The sequence below is a fragment of the Anomalospiza imberbis genome, chromosome 21 (assembly GCF_031753505.1).
Source record: "Anomalospiza imberbis isolate Cuckoo-Finch-1a 21T00152 chromosome 21, ASM3175350v1, whole genome shotgun sequence".
Taxonomy (NCBI): domain Eukaryota; kingdom Metazoa; phylum Chordata; class Aves; order Passeriformes; family Viduidae; genus Anomalospiza; species Anomalospiza imberbis.
In genome coordinates, this window is record NC_089701.1 from 8,016,141 (window position 1) to 8,037,558 (window position 21,418).

Below are 21,418 nucleotides of genomic sequence, written 5' to 3' on the forward strand. Positions count from 1 at the left end.
CTTAGGAAAGCTCAAAATAGCTTTGTCCATGGAAAAAGAAAATCCTTTGTCTTGGTCATTATGAACAGCTACTGCTGATTCTCCAGCATGCCTGCTTGTTCATATTTGTAGGAGCCTTCAGGCTAAAGAGTCACTTTCCATTTTACTCAACTTCTCCTCATCTGGGATTTCTGACGAGTCACTGACCATATGCCCCTTCCAAGTGGGGACCAGTAACAAACGGTATATGCATCAATAAGGCAAATTTGGAAAGAAATAATTGTGTTGGATGAAGTAGAGGGCTAAAGCACGTGAACTGCAAAGGACCCATGGGCAATGAAACACTAAGGACCCACAAACAATGCCACAGGAGCCCCCCAGCCACCTGCCATCCTGAGGGTGGCAATTTCTCTGTCATTCTGCAAGCACTCCAAGAAGCCAGAGTGAGATCTTAGTCCACCACCTTGAGGTGTTAAAACAGACTTAATACCCAAGAAATGACATGAATTTTACAAGTTCAGCACTGAATGGAAGTCCTGATTCTAACAACATATTTTAAAATATTGTACTTACTTGAACAAGAACTGCTGTTTACACAGATGATGATCAATCCCCTCCAAGTATTATCAAGCAACAGAAAAGGTTTAGCCATAGAATGTCAGTGCAAAATAGCCAAAACTGAGAAGAAAAATCTATTCCCTGTACAAGAAAATGCAAGCTTCTCTCTCAGTGTTTCTCTTTTGAAGTCTGAATGCAGGAGCTCTATGTGTCAGCTCGCTACCAAAGCTCTGATAGGAATGGCTCAGAATAACATATCACAGGACTGCAAACTGGCTTCTCAGCGAAGCTCAATTCTGCAAACCCAAGCCTTGCAGCAGGGCTTCATGCTGAGATTCTTTCTCAGGTTATTTCAGTCAATGTCTTTGTCTTGAAAAAACCCTACTGGTTAACACCACAAAGACAACCTGATCCAGTGCTGTCCACCACACTTTGAGGCTTCTTACAAAGTTTGTGGTGGAAAACTTGGGAAAATTTCCAACTCTTTGAAAGTTTTTCAGTTAATCTGACAACTTTCCAAAACCAGCCTCAGTGTGTCTTGGCTTGGTCTGCCAGAGGAGAACATGTAGGTCTTGTAAGAGTACTCTGCTCCTCCCTGCTCACAAACTGGGATACTGGGAGTGCCATGGGGAACACAGGCTGCTCACCCCAGACTGCCCTGGTGGGGCTGACACCTAGCTGTGCCTCTGACACCATCCAGAGAGCTCTGGGCACGGCCTGCTCACCGAGCTCTTAAAAAATCAGCAATGCTTGCTGTCCAACACAACAATGTGAGTGTAAAAAAGCTCCAGTAATGGTGAAGAGCACTACCTCAATTGCCATTGTGACCATGTCACACAGTGTTTCTAAAGAACAACTTATAAGCATGTGCACAACCCACACATCGGATTAAATTGTGAGCTGAGACTTTGAGACTTGCAGATGAGGCTCCTTCCTTATCAGTTGCTGTGGTGTGAAGACTCAGCACTTCTATGCTGCACCTGGCCTGACCTCTTTTTTCCCCCCACTGATTTATTTAGGTTTCTTCTCTTCTCCTAGGCTCTGACTCTCATTTAGTATCCCAGATACCAGCAATTCTGGCTGATCACACATAGTGCAATTGAGTGTATCTTGCCTGGTTTCTGTAAGGCCCAATGATAAGGTCCTGGATAAGGTCCTGTCCCTCAGAAATTAATGTTTAAGCCTCAACTTGAGCCAAGAGTTGAGATTAAAATTCAGCTTGAGAACAGAAGGTCTGATATTATTTTGCATTTCTTAATAAAATGTTTCCATTGTTCTAGTTATTTACTCTCCTCTGTGGAGCACCCAGTGCTGACTAGGCAAGCGCTATCCATTAAAGGCTGTTTCTCCTCTCAGCTTAAAAGGAAGTTCCCTCTCTTTGACAGGAAGAAGGTAGAAGAAATTAATTTTTGTTTCAGCATCGCCACACCTGGGGAAAGGATCTTGCTTACAGATAACAGTGCAAGCAAATATTTTCTTTGGGAGAAAAAGAGAAAGTAAAGATCAAGGTCAGAGGAGGCAAGAGTAAATATATGTGACTGCCTTCAAAATAGCCTTCCACAGAACATGTGGGGGTGTTGTTTTATTTAATATGGAAAACATGTAAGGGCACCAAGGAGGGGCAACTGTCTTGGGGCTCACAGGGAGATAAAGGGGCTGCAAAGTCTGGCTGCATAAATATGCTGAATTCCAGAGGTGCAGCATGAGGTAAACAGGCAGATGTGAACAGGGGAGAGAGACAGCATTTACCTCTACACACACTGATAAGTAGGAGCATGGCCCAGTGCCTCTGTCCCTGAATTCCCTTGTCCTTTCCTTCCTGCTTAGGGAGGGCAAAGACTCTGGCTAGTCTTTGCACAAGGTTTCAGTGGAAAATTCATATTGTTTTTGCCTCTTCCAGAAAACCACAACCCTATGCAGAGTTTCTGGGAGTTTGTTGTGTCTCAAGGTATGGTCCAGCAGCAGCCTCTGGATCTCCCCATCACCAGGAGATACAGATCAGTGCTGTGCCTGGATGATATAATAAAAAAAATCATCTCACTTCTCAAAAGTTCAAACACATGCAGAAGTCTTGAATCACACAATCTCAGAATGGTGTAAAGACCGTCTTGCTCCAAACCCCCTGCCAAGGGCAGGGACACCTTCCACCATCCCAGGCTGCTCCAAGCCCTGTCCAGCCTGGCCTTGGGCACTGCCAGGGATCCAGGGGCAGCCACAGCTGCTCTGGGCACCCTGTGCCAGGGCCTGCCCACCCTCATTCAGCCAAAACAGTCTCAAAGCCAATGACGAGTGCTTAAGAATCTGCATATCTCCTCACCCAGTGACTAAAACTTCACTTCCCAAGTGTTCTGCCAGAGCTCACTGGCAGGGTTTTCCCTCTGGTCTCTGGTAAGACACAGAGGAAGTGAGCCCAGCTAACCTGGAGGGTTTGGATGGGATTTGCTTGTGAGGTTGGCTGTGTGAGCTTCCAGGAGCATCCATTTCTCTCCACTGATCACAGGTGGAGCTTGGAAAGACTAAATTAAAAGTTCTGTCTGAATTTTTAGCTGGCTGTGTAACTACCTGAGACATAAAGACAGGGACAGTGCTGTTACCCAATGTGATTTAATCAATGACCCTCAGGAAAACTGTCATTAATTCCTGGCTACTGATTTAATTCTTAGAGCACTCCCCACTTGAGCTAGCTGTAAGCTAGAAGTGACCCACAAAATCATAATAAAAGATGAAGAAATAGAATTCAGAATGCAAGTTATGCTTTGGGTTTCTCTTTTTCCTTTCACATTATGTTATGAAGTCAAAACTGGACCTGTTTCTGTGGGAACTTGTGCTAAGGTATGCAAATATTTCAAACCAAACCAGTCCCATTTTCCAATGAGAGTGGGCTAGGTTTCAGGCAAAGATGCTTTCACAGCAAAATCTTGGGAAAATTCACCACTTTCCACGTTTCCAATATGCCAATATCCATCTCATGCTAAGTGCCAGCAATTGTTTGAACAAGGCTACAACCCAAGAAAGCATTTAAGCACATGCTTAACTTTCAGCACATGCGTAATCTTAGTGATGTCCTGTGTTTTGTGTTTAGATTCACTATTGTTAGTTACCTTAAATTTTTAAATCTGTAGGGACAATTTGCATCTTCTGAGATGCATAATTGGGCCATGAAAAGGGATGGTAGCTAGTGATTACTGAATTGTTAATTAATCATTTTAATTCTATTTAAATATGCTTTATAAGGCCATAATGATGTATGCTTCCTTGATATTAGCTGTGCTAATTAGATCATCTTTTCTAAATTAGAGTGCAGTTTTCTTAGCAGGTTTCCTTTTATCTGGTGTTCATTTTTCAGAAGAGCTTCATGTTGCTCCCACAGATGAGTGAATCATTTCCAGGGAATCATGTTATGCAAAAGATGTTTTTCTTCCTGGCAAATGCTTATGGGTAGATCACGGATCTCCTTGAAATTAGTAAATATTTTGAACTTTCCTCAACAGTAATGCATCCTTTTACTAGATGACTGTAACTACATCTGGGATGACACTCAGTTTCTACAACAAACTGGTGCCTTTGCCATGTTTCCCATTTCAAAACAATCTCACACCAACACAACTTGGTTTAGTGACCCATGAAAGCAGAAAATGGAAGTGAGTGAAACACATTTATACACCTGAACATGCATGTGCATTTCTTTGCACACTTTACTGAGCAGTTAATCAGTGCTCCAGCACTGAAAGCCTTGCTCTCTCCTTCTCTACCAAAACATTACTTTCAAAAGATTGCCAAGGAAATGCTGACCAAGTTATTCCAGAGGTCCTCATTTAGGTTAGCTTAAACATTTAATTTGTCATATCTTAGGTAGACTGCATTGTCCTTTCTAGTTAAAGAAAGCCCAAATGACACATCTCTGTACAGCCAGCCCATAAATTTCTCAAAAACTATCCATGAAATCTTAGGCTATCTCATTTGGCTTTAATGCTCCAGATTTCAGAGACAAATTATGAGGCCATCCTGTCTTGGTAATTCTTGGCATGTGTGTCCAGTTCAACACCTTAACAATCACTTGTAGTGCTGGACATTAGAAGGATGAAAAGAACAGGGCACTGTTTTGATCTATCCAGCTCTCTGGAAAGCAGCTACTTACGTGTCAACAAATCTCCTGCTGAGGTTTGAGATGACCACTGGAGATCCAGACTGGAAAGGGGGGTCCCGGACCACTTTGTACTGGATTGGTTTGCAGCCTGAGCACAGGGTGCTGTGAGGGACTGAGCTCAGCATGGCAGCATCAATTTCCAGGTGCTCGTCCAAGGTGTAGATCTGGATCCCATACACCTCCTCTCCCACTTGTCCCACATCCAGCTTTATGGTCAGTGGGATGTCACAGAAGACGTTCTGTGGCCCGAGCGAAATGTTCTTCCCGCTGACGGTGAGCAGCTTGATGTCATTCACTGCTCCACTGGAGTCCCAGTCTGGGGAAACAAACGTCACCCAGACTGTGAGGGACTCTGGAGTCAGGGGGTAGCGAAATTCCAGCTGCAGGTAGCAGCCCTGGGGCTCAGGGCAGGCTGGGGGCACCGTGTGTTGGTTGACGGCCGAATTGGGACTCCACGTCCTGACACTGGATTTACAGGGCTGCTCAACGTCAGGGTGCCCTGGAAAGGAAGAAGGAAGCAAAGAGAGGGCACAGAAGTAGCAGTTAGAGAACATGAGTTTTCATTGGCATCAGTTTAAAGCAGACTGGTGGCAGGAGAACATATCTGTCCAGGAAACCAATTATTTACTTCACCAGAACAGGCGTGGCCGGCATGGGGAGGAGAAACAGAACACCAGTGTCTCCTGGCCAGGTGGGAGACACAAACCCAGTTTAAGTGCCCAGCTGGACTGGACACCACACAACACACTCTGTGCCAGTGCAGCTGGGCCTGAATTTCCTATTTCTAGTGTTTTTCCCTGTGCCAAACAATGGTATTTTCTACCTCTTCCACTTGGTAATTTACCTGATAAACAGAGTCACTTTGCCTCCAGTTCACCTCCTACTTATTCCCTTGCCTCTCATTCAAAAATACAATCTTTTTCCCTTTAACAAAGACAAGAAAAGAACCTTTGTTTGTTCCAAGAAGTGGTTGTGCTGTTCAGGGGCAACTCCTGTGGCATTTACAGGTTGATCTAGCATGTTGTGCAAGGCCCCTTTTTTTGGAGGCACATGGAGCACAGGTCTGAGCTGTCTCTTTGCTCTCATTGTGATGAAACAACAGGCATTTGTGCTTTTACTCTTCTCACCATTGGCTGTGTTCAACTACATGGGAGGTAGTACTAAAAAATAATGAAAGCCACAATGCTTGCTGGGTTCCCAAATACTATGGTAACATTACAACTTGGCGTGGAGTCATGGACTGCAAGATCCAGAGGGGTCAGAAGGGTGGAACAGTTGGTAACAGAATCCAGTGAGAGCTATAAATTCCCTTTTCCTTCCCAAATAATCACACAAAAAGGGAGGCAAGCATGACAGGGAGAAGGCAAAGTACAGAAAAGAAGATAAAGAAAGGTAGTGAGAGGAGAGAAATGCAGAAGGCAGAGGGGAAAAAAGGGACAGCACAGTTGTTTGTAACTGAGGAAAAAAGCAAGATAAACTACTGGGCATACATGGACAAACAGGACATCACTACTAATTTAAAGAGAAAAGGGCAATGTGTGAAGGTTATTCTGATTGTCTGTGATTCAATGAAGTGTTAGAAATGTGTCTCTTTTGTCAAGGATAAACAGCTCAGGGAATTCTCCTGTTCATACCCAATGAACCCAGATGCAGAATAGATTTCCTGGCAGCCTTCCTGCAATTCAACGTTATTGTCCTGCAGATGCCCAACTTTTCATGCTTCCCCCTCACCTCCCATATCCCAGAGCCCCTCTCTCCTCCTCACATGGCACAGAGCAGCAGGAATGCCACTAAGACCAGCATCTGGAGAGACCACAGCAGTGATACATTTTGAAGAAAGCCAGAGGTCCATTTAACACGCTCGAGTTTCCCCCCTGGCAAGTGTGTGAGCCCTGTGGATAACCACTGTGAGCAGCAATACCCCATTCAGCTCACGTTATCTCACCCTCATTGCTTGGCTGAGCCCTCTGACGACTTTCTCAGACCCACAGCAAACTACTGACTGCAGCCCTAAGGTCTTTTTTAACTCCAGTATCTCAGAGGGCTTGGGAAAGATGTGTGAATTTTACCACTGCCCTCTCTCAGAAAAGAAAATGGAGCTAATGGCTCACAGCCCAGTACATCCCCACCTGGGATCCTGCAAATTCACCTCTGTCAGTACAAGGCCTCAGTAAGACTTAAATTCCAAACAAGCCTGCACGTTTTGGTAGATCAGTGTACGATCCCTGGAGATGCATGAATTGGACTCAGCCTCCAGGGAGCTTAGCACACAGAGCATTACCCCAAAACAGGTGGCAGATTGCAGTCATTAATAAACTAAAAACCTCAATGAAGTTGAGATAAAGAGACTTTTTCTTAAATATTATCCAACACCTAGACCTGGGTAAGAAAGATTAATTTAATTATGGAAGAGGACGAAAACCTTATTTCATATAACTGGATTTCTAGAAATAGGTAAATACTCTGAAAATTACACATATTTGTATGTAAAAAGAAAGGGTGTAGAAGTTATTCTTCCCTCTCTACTCAGATTCTGAAAATCCTTTGCCTTATGAGACAGATCAGACACAGAACAGCATCTCATGCAACATCACGTCTTGCCTAACACAAAACAGGAATGTGAGGTTTGTGAGGAAGAGCCAAACTCCATGTCCTGGTTGGAGAGCAGGAATGGCAGGTTAGGAGGGTGCCTTTCCCTAAAATGCTGTCCAACAGCCTGGTGTGTCAATCCTTCATTGTGCAGTTAAGTGCAGCCCCTGGGATGAATCCCTAGCACAGGGACAGAGCCTCAGAGGCCATCTGGCATCAGGAGTCTCTCAGGATATCACCCCTGCTACAATTGCAACTCACCTGCCACATTTCTTAGGTGGTCAAGATAAAGGAACCACCCAATGGGACTCCAGTGTCCAGCTGGGATAATTAGAATACAGAAGAAATTGCTCTTGAGGGAAATATTAGGCCCAGGAAAAGGCTGAGCTCTAGAGCAGTGCAAGACAGCAACATTTTTTTAATAATCTCACACTTCTCTCAGTCAGCAGTCAGCCAGGCAGAAGGAACTGACTGATATATGCATATACTGCACAGCAAGCAAAGGTACCCACTGGGCCTGAGCCAAAATCACCTTTCTTACATAAAACCCCCCTTTGACAGAGTTATGGAGGTGCTGTAAGTTTTGTTGACCTAGCTGGTGCTGCTGGTGAGAATCCAGGTAGGTTAGAGCCTTCTGGCTCTACGGTGAAGATAAAGAGTAAATCAGAGCTGCCTGATCTCATGAGCCTTCCCACAACCCCGGCCAATGAACAAGCAGACCCTCGTGCAGGGGCCACAACTGGCTGAAAAAGAACCATGAGATGCCCCAGCCTCAGTGTTGGATCCCACCATGCTCAGGAATGAGCAGGGAATTAGGAAGGACACTGCCCACAGCAGGGTTTTGCAATGGGCACAGCTCCCACATAGTCCAAGCCACTGCTGGTGCAGCTGCCTGGGGTAGGAGACCTCAGGAAAATGAGATCAGACCAACCAGAGCTGCTCCAGAGACACGTGAGGAGTGTGGTTTTCTGCTCAGAAGCTGGGTGAGTCCTACAGAACATTTTCCGTGAGTGTCATCTCAGATTTTAAAACGAGTTCATTTTGGCCGTGCTTGTGCCTCCTTTGTCTTCATTTTCCAGGGACATTCAGGGAGTGGAGATTTACACCCAAGAACCCCTGCAGAAAGTGAATTTAAAGCTTGACGGCTTGAGCACTCACAGATAGACAATTAAAGAAGCCAGAAAATGATCTAACTGCTATTTGTAACTCAGACCAAGTGCAAATAGGCAGAGGACCTGAATGTCAGGGAGTGTGATAGTGGAGACAGAAAATCATGGAGCAACAAACACCATACACTTGGTATATTTTCTACCCTAAAGTGGCAACAACTCATTAATCCTGAGGACATGACTACCAAACTTCTGTTCCATAGAAATGGCACAGGAGCAGCTAAATGAGACAGATAAGGATCAGACTGCACTCTTCATAGTTAAGAACATGCAGGCGTACACAGCAAGAAGAGGAAATTAAATGCAAAATGCTGCTGAGTAATAAATCTTAGAGTAGCTTAGTTTCTCTAGGAATGATGCCTCTGGCAAGACATGTGAGATCTAGAAGTTTTCAAATCAAAGCTCGGTGGAGAAATTTTGATGGAACTGCATATTTCAATGGAATATGCAGTCCTTTCAAAATAAAAACACTTTGCAAAATTGTGTTTATTTGGCCAAAATATTATCCTGGAAGAGAAAATGGCAAGAAATTTTTAACACTATTGGAACACTGTGTTTTGACATTTTTGTGAGAAACCTTTTCGCTTTTGCACCTTGAAACACTTTCCATTTTGATATTCAAAGTTGCTTTTGCCCTAGATTCTATACTAAAAGGATATATTTTCAAATGTCATAATTTAACCAAAGTTCATATGAGCTAAACAAAACATTTTGGCCAGCCTCAAACACTTTTTGTTTTTAATTTTTCTTCATGGAGAATTTCAAAAGCTTCAAGTTTTGTTCCAAATGAAAACAGGTTTCAAAGTCTTGTAATCCTTGGCTAAGTGGAAATTCCACCTTCTACCCTGAACTACTACTGCAAGTGATCCAAACTTTGCTAATGCTGTTTACTGGGTGATCCAAGCACCTCCATACCCAGAGCACTGCTTCCCAGGATGGAGCTTCCACCCAGGTGTGCTCTGAGCTGTGCCCAGCAGCCTTGGATGTCATAATATCATGGAATGGTCTGCTTTGGACGGGACCTTAAAGCTCCAACCCTGCCATAGGCAGGGACACCTTCCACTATCCCAGGTTGCTCCAAGCCCCATCCAACCTGGCCTTGGGCACTTTCAGAAATGGGAAAGCCACAGCTTCTCTGGGTACCCTGTTCTAAATTTAGGGGGTGAGCCAGAGTGAAACATAACCTCTGCTGGGCCCCCAACCTGGAACATGGGTGTGTGGGGCAGAGGACACTGACCACTGTCCCATCGAGCAGCAGGGGCACAGCTCGTTGCACATGATGACTTTATGACAAGGGAGAGCTCCTGGGCACCAGCCCAAATAATATTCCATACAGAATAACTCCCATGTGCTTTAGTTGCAGGACAAATATAGCCTTAACATAAGGAGGCATTTTTATAATGAGTTTGCAAAACCCAGGATTGTCCTTGGGGCTCAGTGAGCTCACCTGTGTGCTCATGGCAAAGCGTGGCTGCTCCGGAAGGGAAAGCTCGTGAGGGACAGGCTGAAATTATACTCTGCTCTTTCCAAACTGTGATTTGGGATGACTGACCTTTGCCTGGTACAATCTTAAATATGCTCCACCACATACACACAGGGACGTAACGGAAGGGACGTGTGGAGGAGTTAATGATGGAGATCTAATGGCACTGCACAACCAGCCCTGCAGACCATTCTCCCTCCAACAGGCTCCAAGAGAATGACCTGCAAAACATCCTGGACAAGAGGGCTTGACGTGGTCAGCTGCATTCCTGCTGCAGGGCACTTGCCCAAAGGGCAACCTCCTTCCAGCCTGGCTGCAGCTGCAGCCCACTGCTATTCACCACAAGTGAAGGCAGCACAAATCAGGCCCAAATAAATAACAGCTCCTCACTTTTGGAGTTGGAGTAGAGGGAGAAAACAGCTCCCCTGAGGAATTCATCTCGCAGATGTGAATGGTCAGCATTTCTTGGCACTCTGCTGCTTTGTGAAATTCATGTTCAGCTCCTGGAATTCCCTTAATTCATGGGCAGGGGCAGGACTCAGGGGCCAGAACACAGGTATTTGAGCCAGTGGCATTCCTTCAGGGCACAGTGTTCCTCTGCCCGCTAGCTCTGTCCACATTACCTGCAGGTATAACCAATCACTCCCAGATTTTCCCACTGTCTTTGTGGCTCTCCCTTTGTTCTGTCCCACCTTCTCTCCCACTGTGTGTCTGCTCCCATCCCTGTGACTCACCTTCTGCCTCCCGTGGGCTCCAGTGTCCCGAGGGATCGCAGGGCATGGGAGAAGAGGCACTGAAGGCGTACTGCACCAGGACTCTTCCTTCTGCACACAGATCACATGCTGATCCCACTTCTCTAGGAGGCCAGGAAAACAGGAAAACACACCAACTTAGTAACAGCTGAATGAGCTGCTTATTCAACTATATTAAAAGCAATAAGATTTAGAATTCAGGTCCACTTAACCCCTTTTCTCAAGGCACTGACAAAAGTGTTTTCTGATTCTGACCTACTGTAGATTTAAGTCAAGAGCCCATGTAGAAAGCATTTTTGAGCCCTCTATCCAACACAAAATGACAGCAACCTGGGAAATCACATTCACCTATATTTTTTTTCTCCTCTGCACTGGACCAAACCATAACAAAAGAAAACACATGTTGCTTAGGGGTTAGAGCAGAGAAATTTGCCACAGGAGTTTTCGGATCTATTTCTGTTCTCACCATGGATTTATTTATTGCTTGAACTTGTAGTATCTTTAGGATTGTTGCACCAGCAAGATTGGCTGAGCAGGGATATCCAGTTAAACAGCAATTCACAAATCACAAACTGGTTTCATTTGGAAAGGACTTAAAGTTCATCTTGTTCCACCCCCTGCCATGACAGGGACACCTTCCACCATCCCAGATTGCTCCAAGCCCCATCCAGCATGACCTTGGACACTGCCAGGGATCCAGGGGCAGCCACAGCTTCTCTGGGCACCCTGTGCCAAGGCCTCACCACACCCACAGGGAGTAATTTCTTCCTAAGATCTAATCCAAAACTACCCTCTGTCAGTTCAAATTGTTTTGCTAATACATTCACAAGATCAGCGTTTAAGTTGATGTAGACTGGAGTAACTCTAATATTCTCTATAAGGTTAAGCTGATTTATATCAGCTGAGGATGCAATTCACACAGTTCAGCCCTATGTTCCTTGGGGTCACAAATTTGGAACTCTGTATGACCCAAAGTACATGGTTATTTACCCCAGTAAGCTGCTCACTATTCAGAATTAATTGTTCTGCTTTAAAGAACACTTTCTGCTGAAATGGAAAGTTAAAAATTAATTATCCTGATGATCAAATGCACCGGAAAGGACAGAAGTTTTAGGCAAACAATTTGTGTGCAACACAGTGTACTCTCTATGCTACTCTAGTAAGAACAGCTTGAGTCATTTATTAAATAAATTATATCAACTATTATAATCAGCTATGCAAATTTTAACCATCATAACCACCACTGCATGATTTATTTCAGCACTGCTTTGGAGACAGGACTGTGATCCTCAGGCCGAGGTTACTTGGGATCCTCAGTGGCTGAGCCACCCTGAGAGAGACAGTAACTGGCTGAACTTGTGCAGCTCAGGAAGGGATGAACCTGCTGAAAACACCTGAAAAATACAACATGGCAATGGGGCAGAATAAAGAAGAGGGAGACAAAGGTGGCCCCTTCTTCCTTTCATGGTCTTTAACACTGGAAATGAAAAAATGTGGGCATGTTGTGAGCAACTTCTCTTCGTGTCTCACTTCACCCACCTGCACCACTGGCATGATATTGCCTCCCTATTTCATTTCTCAGCTGCCTATTTAGCAGAGGTTTAGGTGTCTGACTCAGCATGCCTGAATAATACATGCAAAAACAAAATTTCAGAAAAACCAAGAAACCTGAATAAATGGTCTTGAGAAATCAAAATGGAGAATTATTGTTGTGCAGTTGTTCTCCAGACACTTTCACGACCAGTCAGGATAGAAGTCCCTGCAACAATAATCTTTCAGTTTCTCTACAAAGAGACTCTGCATTAGCACTTGGTCCTGGATGAGGAGAGGGCTCTGGAAGCCAAGTTTCCACAATTAGGACTGCTTTTTACTCAAATTAGCAGCTATACAATTTCATCACAGCCTGCCATGGTGGAAAAAAACTGTAGACTTATGGACAAACATTTCCTTTTACCAGTGAGGACTTGGAGGTAAGAGAGAAATCACAAGGAGCATCATGTGGGAAAGGCTATGAGCAAACTTTCTCTTTTTACTTTTCCAGTTTGGGAGCCAAACTCAACCCTGATGTAACTCCACTGGCTGAAAGGACTTACACAGGGGATGACTCCTGGGTTAAAGTTTTTGGTCTGCAGACTCTTGCACACAAATCTTATAAAGAGCCATGAATGTCAAACCTAATTATGGAATTGCATTTACAGGCTTATGAAAACCTAAGCCGGGTCCTTGTACCTTATGAAGCCATAGACAAGAAAAAAATGAGCATAAATTAGTTCAAAAACCACAATTAATTAGGAATGATAGCCATATCTGCCACCTTATACACATGGTACATGTGGCACATGTGGCAAATGACTGCCCAAAGTGCAGGCTAATGGAAAATCTAGACTTCTCTGTTTTCTAATAAGCCAAGAACTGGGGAAATTCCAGCTTGTGAAGTTCAGAGCACAGGAGGAATTCATTCCTACAGCATGATATTTCAGTGAAGTGGGTTTAAAATCTAAAGATTACTAGTGAAAAACAGACCATTTCCTTCAGGGCCAGCACCAGTTCAGTAGGCAACTCAAAACCACTAAAAATCTGTCATTCCTTTGGGTAAAGAGTGTCTGTTTATAGACTAAATTTGAGCTGCTGTACTTGAAATTCAGGATTGGTCCTCTCCCTTCTAAGGCACTGAAACTTTCCAGCAAGGTTTAACCAAGTGATTATCAAGCCCAGCCATCTCTGGGACACCACACTGACCAAAATATTTGCTTGCTAAGAATTGAGATAGAATCAGATTCATGGAAATTAATGCTGTCACCTCAATGAAAATTTGGAGAAAGATGCATTCAAAGATTTCTGCCCAAATTTGCTGCAGAGCCCCATGACAATAACTGTTCACATCTGCCCACGCATCTCAGACAGGAGGTGCATGAATGGATGTTCAGAGACAGCAGATGAACACATCCAATGGACACAGTCAGGAAATGAAGTGACTTCTCTTTTTCTTGTTTGTTTTCACTTGTTTCATTTGCTTTATTGTTATTTTAATATTACATGTTATTGTCTGTGCATTTTTTCATGCTTTTTTGAAAGGGAGGATGAAGAATGGGAAGGATTCCAATCCTGTGAACAGGACCTACAAGAAGAAATGCTGGTTCTTGATATATTTGATTATTAGGGATGTTTGGGACCCCAACTAGCTGCTGGAGCTTAGGGCCAAAGCATCTTGATAAATTTCCATGCAGGTAAGTGACTCTAGAGTGAGAGAGCAAATACCAATTGAACACTCTGAAGAGGCCAGGAGGGTCCATCAGGAAGAAGATTTTACTGCTGTGCACAACTCCTGTGTCTACTTTTGCTATTGTGAGAACACAGGAGAGCCACCCGCAAATTTACAGCAACTAGGAGTTAACATTTCTTTCTGCCCCTAAATCCATGTAAGTAATCACATAATTTGAAGACCCTATGAGGAAAGCATGTAATGCACCTATGACAGAGTTGCATCTCAGCAGGGAACAGACACACAGTCTTTACTTCCATGCCCCATCTCCCTTCAACATGTCAGGACCTCCCACAGATACAGCCAGTCCAGTGCTACGTTTTTAAACAGAAGGCTAAATTTTCCCTCCCTGACTTTCATTAAGCAGAGGTCACTGCCTGTGCACAGCTCTGGAGAATAAAAGAGACATAAAAGGAACTTGAGTTACGCCGAGCACGCCCACAGCAGCATTGTAATTGGGATCAGGAGTGAGCTCTGGGAGTGAAATTCCTCCTGTTCCCTGCTTCCAGCACTCGGAACAGTCCTGGAGCAGGGAAGCTGGACCCAGTTTTGCCAGGAACCAGAGTGGAGGTGTGCTGCAGGACCACACCTGATGTGCTCCTGTGGGAGCACTGGGAGCCCCCCGAGCCCCTGCGGTGTTGACGTCAGGTCTTCATTAACAACTGTTTTGCGCTGGAGATCTACTTCTATTGGGCCACAACACTTGCTAATGTAGCCAGAGCCATTCATCCTTTGAAGGCCCTTTTACACTGTCAAAACAGCAAGGAAGGGGCCTCTGTGCATTAGGAACCAGGCCCAAGGCACTCAGCAGCTGAGTATCAGTCTTCTGTTTTTTACATGAATAGTCCCATTGAAGTGAATGAGTTTATTCATTCAAGTGAGGCAAGTAAAATTTGGGCCAATGGTGTGCACTTTGTGTAAAAATATCTGCAAAGATTTACAGTATTCCCACACACAGATAAGATTATACTTGGCCAATTTTACCTCCTACTTGTCTTGCACAGTGACCCAATTTCACAAATTGATACAGACATGAGTCTCTGACCGAGCAGAGCTGGACACGGCAGTTCTGGAAGTTCAGCACGTGGGCTTTTCCAGGATTAGTCACTAGAATAATACTATCATCCTTGTTTTGATTAGCAGATCAAAAATTTGGGCATGTTTTAGACAGGATCATTTCTATGTTTCAGTGACATTTTGAAATGGTCACGGCAACATTGCTGTATCCGTTAGCAGTGGGAATCTCATTTTAACAATGAATTGGACTCAAAGTATTTGAGGCTGTCTCTTTAAATCTCCTCAGTAATACTGAGCACACAGATTTGAAAACCCAAAGGACTTTTTTTTTCCCTGGAAAATCACTCTTTATTTAACATATGATAACTCTGTTATGAAATTTTAGATTTAACGGGCTATCTACTGTGTGTTATTTAAGAAGCAAGAAACTAGAGGTTATTAAGAACATATTGATTGAGTTATAAGAAATATGTAATAAAGACATATTTGGTTACATAACAATTAACTCTGCATCAATGTGTTTTTTAGAGGCAGATGGCATTTATTTAACACACAATAAGCATCTTCTGAAATCTAAATTAAATTGGAGAAACTTAATTTACCTAAAAACGATTATGGGCTGAAAAATTCTGAATTAATTTTCAGAACTATATGAGTCCTTTTTGCAGGTAGGGAATAAAAAGATTTGGTTACAAAACTATAATTAAAGCAAACACTGTTCAGAGCACAAGACCTCTCTTTATCAATTCCTAACAGGATTTGATTTCCCTCCCCATATTAATCTGCAATAAGGGTGGAAAATCTCATCTGACCAGAAAAATAACAGCTCTCTGCCTAGTGGGATAAAGTGCAAGCTGTCCACTGAAATGGCCATGGTGTCCTAGCAGTGCTGGAAGGAGTTTCATCCCTGATGGAGGCAGTGGTTTCAAGGTGCTCTCCCAGCACAAAGCAGCAGTGCTGAGGCAGCTTTCTGGGTGCTAATACGCTTGTAAATTTGGCCTCCTGTGCTCTGAACTGCTGCGCTCCTGAAGGACACTCCAAGTTTGCTCTCTATAAAACAACAAACTGAGAGGTGGAGAAGAAGTGCAAACGGGGATGTGAGTTAATGGTAATGCGAGAAGGTCAGTGATTTTGGAAGTTCTTTGCCAGGACTCCCATAGCTCCTGCAGCTCATCCAAGAGCTGCACAAGAGCATTTAGATGAACTACCCAGTTACTCAGGTCATACTGGGGCAAAATTGCTCTGAATGTGAGTTGCAATGAGGTGCAATTCCTGCCCAGAACCCTACATTTTCCATTATTGATATCACATAACTGCATGCCTGGCAGACAGAAATACACACACCTACACTGACCTACAAGACAACATTCACATCATATCCAGGGGTCGGGGACTTTGACTCTGCCTTGCTCAATTCCCATCTCACTTCTACAGTTCAGAGGAAGAGGCAGCATTTGTAGCTGTCCCCAGTCCAGCCACCTCCTCCAGCCCATGAGCTCTGTGTAGTAAAAACAAGATCCACTTTGTCCTTGCAAAGGGAATGTGCAAGGGGAGGAGGGGGGAACGTGCAGGCACAGCCAAAGCCCACAGGTACTCGTGAGCAGCAACAGCAGCAGGAATCACAGGGCTGGAATCTTTGATTGAAAATTCCTCCCATAACATATGGAGAAAGATTTGCCCTTTACATGGCAAATCAATGGCCTTCAACTGAGTGCTACAGGCTGAGAAAGGAAGAGCAGACAACAGATCAATAACCTCCTCAGCATGAACCAATTTAGGAAAGAGACTTAACCCAGGCTGAGCACAGCACATGATCAAGCTGCGCTCCTGGAGCGGGGCCTCCAGTTCTCCCCTTCCCATTTTTCCAGCATGAAAGTACAGAGCAGAGCATGGTCACCTTTCAAAGAAGTGGCCATCGATGGGTGGAAACCACTCGAGGGTGACAGAGGTGGAGGTGCGAGCCACAATCTGGGGGGCAATTGCCACGGGAGCCGGTTTCTTGGTGGGCTGCCAGCTCTGGTAGACGAGGTCCAGGTAGCAGTGCATCCTGGCCACCTGGTTGGGTGTGAAGGAGTCGGTGCAGTCATCGTCTGGAATTCAAACAGAAGCCACGTCAGCCACATGGGAGAGGAGGTAGGAGCAAGGGGAAGAATTATGACCTGGTGAATGGCAGCTCCTTGGAAGGGCCGGGCTGGGATCCCACAGCACTCCAGAGTTAATGGTCTGTGAAGGAATTAGCGCAGCCATCACTTGTGGAGGCAGGTGAAAGGAAACAATGGTTAAAAAGGAAGAAAATAAATCAATAAATGTTCCCTCCCCCTGACCTGGGATACACCTGAAGCACCCAGAGATCATCCCTAAATGAGGCAGAGACATGGAGGGAAAGAAACAGAAAGCTTCAGTGCAGCACCTTCTGCTCAGGGTTTGGGCCACCAGTGAAGCTCTGGGTTTAAAAGAATTTCACATTTAAAAGAATATCTCTGAGAAAAAGATAAGGAAGATGGAAGGGTAAAGGAGAAAATACTGACTGGTAGTCATGCAAAGTAAGGGCAACAGCCTGTCAGATCTTTTAGATTAAAACACCAAAGAATATAAAAATGCATAACTTTTAAAGTTCTTAAATTTTCTAATGAGCAAATAAAAATGTTCTGAAAGATCAACTCAAAATATCATTCCAAATACTGATAAAAATGTTTCTTTTTGGTGCAGAAAATAACTTCAGTCCTATAAAAAATCTCCCCCATTACCACTATGATTCTAACCCCTTTCTGAACATTTCTTGATATTTCTTATTTCTTTTTCATTCAGAATAAAGGAATAATTATGCTGGATGACTTCCCATAAATACCCATTTCTCATTTCATCTTGTTTTCCTCAAACATGATTTGGCAACAAGAACACATCCAGTGCCCTCTGAACACCATACAGCTTTACAACTACAATGTCCCAGAGAAGCAGAAAATTGCTGTTTCTCTATTGTGCAGATCCCAGAGGGAATAAATATGTTGTGCAAAGTCACCCAGCAAAGCCATGCTGAGGAACTCGATGCTAAGCACTTCAACCATTTTTCTGGTGTTCTTCCCATCAGTTGAAAAGCTCTTGAAAACACAGAGTGTTTCTTCACATGTGTCTGCAGTGTTCCCAGCCCAGCAGAGCTTGGTCCCAGCTGGGATCCAAACAACAATGACAGTTCTGCACAGGTCAAGTGCTGCACTTCTCTGGGAAGATGCAGGTCATTGGAGGCTGCCTGGGAGTCGCGTGGAAGTTCAATATTGTGACAGCGTTAGGATGTGCTCTGATGTTTGCAAGTTCGTGCCCTGTGGTACTCCAGAGGAACAAGAAAATATTAATTTCTTCTAAAGACAAATGGGTATTTGCTGGCTAATTTAAAACCTGGCCACATCTTCCCAGAGATGCAGGCAAAAGGAGACAGCTCCGGTCAGGATCCTGCTCAGACTCCAGCCCTCCCACAGTAGGGACACACCAGCTCACGTGTTTTCCTGTGTCTCTCCCAATTCCACTGAGCAGTGACACTCCTCTGATCAAACATGCACAGCAGATAGACACACACCACCCGCTTGATAATATCTACAAATCCCTGTGGGTATGCAAAAAGCTGCTTTAATGTGACATCTCTGGATTTCCTCAATAATTATCGATGGTCTACCCCTGAGCACACTGTAAGAGCCATAAATATTCTTCACGGAAGCACAGAAGGAGACAAATGCCCTTAATAGCCATCATAAAAGAACAATAAAATATATATCGGACAAAGCAGTGGGACAATGGCACAGGAGAAAGATGACCTGCATTCTCAATCTGTCTAAACGTCAGCACAGCCTGTGCCAGGGGGAGGGGAAGGGAGGAGAGGGGAAGGGAGAAAGATGTTCCACTCAATATCAAGAAAGGTTCGAGATCCTCAGATAAAGCAATAATTTGAGAAATTCTATACTTTGCTCGGATGACTACTCCAACAGAATTCAGAGGAAGAATTCGTAATGATTTCATGAAGAGTCATCTGAAAGTCTAACTTATCTTTCATTTGGGTACACCACAGCTATTTGGACTTGTAAAAATAATTTACAAGTCCTCTTTCTCACACTACCTAATCTTTTGGCCATTGTAACTTGTTATTCCAGGAAAAACAAAAATTATCAGTCAAAGTCTGTGCTTTGTTCAGGGCTGGGGGTAGCTGGACAGATGGATGGGACAGGAACAGACAGACAAATACAATAGGATCAAGCTGTACATGAGCAGCAAAACAGAAATGAAAGAAAGGCAATTCCTAGAACTGCATGACCTCAACCTACATGTTTCAAAGATATTTTGATGGCAATTTGATATCCTGATATATTTTACTCCACTGGCAACAACAGAAAAGCAAACAGATTCATGCTTGAGCTCTAGAGATAACTATCATGTCACTTCACTTAATTTTTCAAGGAAAAAGAAGAGGTTTCAGCTCAGAACACCAGCACACATGTAGCTCCCAGGCGCAGATGGGTATCTCTGTGGTCTGCCTTTGCCTCAGCTCCCGAGTCAGCTGGCAAGGCAAGTTCTCTTTGGAAGATAAGAGCTCAGAGTTTTAAAACAGGCGTGCTCCACCTCTCACCACATCCACACGAACAGATTTGATGGGGGGATTTTGTCATCTGGAGTAGCCCTGTCTTATCGGAGGGATGTTACCATGAGGCTGGACTTGGTGCTCAGGCTTCCTGCCTGACCACAGGCACCACAGCAAAGAGCACACTGAGGAGCTGACTTGGTGTGTTTGTCCCTGAAAGCACCCTCTAAACAAATAGAAAAATAGAGAGAAAACTTGGCATTGCTTTTATCTAGTGCCACAAAGGGCATAAAAGCATTTTGGTTATAAATCATTTCAATCCATGCCCCAGATGACATTAAACACTTTGCTTCTCTACAGTTTTATTACAGAATAAGCATTCCTGTGACCTTTTGAGTGGGAAATCTGTGTTTTTGCTTAGAGTATAAAGGTGCCCTTCAGTGTCTGTAAGCATATTGGTTGCCTTTAACATGTTGTTGTCACCACAGAGAGACCCTGCGGCCCAAAATAAGGGGAAATACAAGTCAAGGTATTCCCTGTTCCTTCTGAGAAATAACAGAGGAGCTTTCAGCTCCCCTTGAGCTTCCAGAGGTGCATCAAGGACCCCACTCCAGCCTCATCCAGTGGGCAGGGTCACAGAAGCAAATGCCCTCTTTGGGATATGCTGTGTTGGGAGAATGCACATCTGGGCAGCAGAGCTGTGCCTGCAGAGTTGTAACCACATCAGCTTTTGCTTTGAGGGGTGGTTTTACCACACTGATATGGAGCCTCTATTGTTGCACTCCCAGTACAAACCAGCACAGCACACTGGTAGTCCTTGACCAGGCAGAATGCCACTATTCACATTCTAAAGATGGAACTGGGATGTGATTCCAAATCAAACCCAAACATGGCATTTCAACAGACACCTGGAGGCATGGGCAGTGCCTCTTTAATTGTCCACTTGTCACAGGGTTATCTGACAGCTTTGATGGTATCAATATTCATATGACATTCTGTATCTCCTTGGGAGAGTATAAACAATCTCTGGATTTGAGTTTTTCAAAGATCTCATAGATCAGACATCCAGATCTCAGAGAAATAGGGTGTCAGGTTTGCTGTGGAGCCTTTAGAAGCTGTTTTCTTAATGCTTATCTCGTTTCTTCCATCTCCCAAACCTTCTGCCTGGTCTTCTCATGAAACTCTGTGAATTTGGGGAAAACTGGGATAAAATAAAAGGAGAACTAAAAGGGATTCCTGAGGCTATCAGGTCTAATCCCTCATCAAGCTTGGACCTAGGCCTTTATCAGCATAAATAAAGATGACTGAGACATTAGGGGTAATACCTCAATTCTTTGTTCCTGCTTAGCCACAGACCCCCCCAGAAACCCGAGCAAAGGCCAGTACCTGCATAGCTCATGAAGTTTCTGAAGGGCGTGTTCAGGAAACTGTGGAAACCACAGGTGTCATTGCCAGGCCCAGGGTCCCCACAGAGCTTGTGCTTAGGAGCAGGGTTGGTGTCACTGCACAGGTCCCCAGTCTCAAAGGAGGGCTCTGTTTCCATGCACGGGTCACTGCAGGACAGGATCTCAGAGATGCCCCTGAAGACGTGGTAGAGCCCCAGGCTGTGCCCAATTTCGTGGATCATGGTGTGCGTGTGGCCAGGGATTCCGTAGAAAGAGGGATTCAGCACGATGCCACCTGCAAGGGGAAAGAGAACGGCTTCTAGGTTTGCCTTGTGTTCCTCAGGACAGCAGGAGAAAGGGGAAACACCTTCCTAAGAGTAGGTCCTCTGGCACTTCATTGGATCCTCTGTAGCACAGACAGCTTTTTGCAGAACCAGACACATTTCCTGCCCAGCGAAGTTTCATCTCACCCTTAATCTGGGGTTCTAAAGAGGAGGAACTGTGGGACAAAGC

The 21,418-nt window shown here is 44.4% G+C and overlaps 1 protein-coding gene across 4 annotated transcripts in view; it reads right to left on the bottom strand.

The window, feature by feature from the left end:
- The window catches only part of PAPPA (pappalysin 1), a 179,916-nt gene that overhangs the window by 102,784 nt on the left and 55,714 nt on the right, over nucleotides 1–21,418 (bottom strand). For all 4 annotated transcript variants that reach the window (XR_011005673.1, XR_011005674.1, XM_068211463.1 and 1 more), the window contains exons 4-7: nucleotides 20,907–21,200; nucleotides 16,854–17,046; nucleotides 10,660–10,781; nucleotides 4,676–5,183 (exon numbers count right to left, since the gene is read on the bottom strand). Coding sequence is in view for 2 of the 4 variants with exons in the window: in XM_068211463.1 (XP_068067564.1) it covers nucleotides 4,676–5,183; nucleotides 10,660–10,781; nucleotides 16,854–17,046; nucleotides 20,907–21,200 (1,117 nt within the window). In the remaining 2 variants the exon portion in view is untranslated. The remainder of the gene's footprint in view (nucleotides 1–4,675; nucleotides 5,184–10,659; nucleotides 10,782–16,853; nucleotides 17,047–20,906; nucleotides 21,201–21,418) is intronic.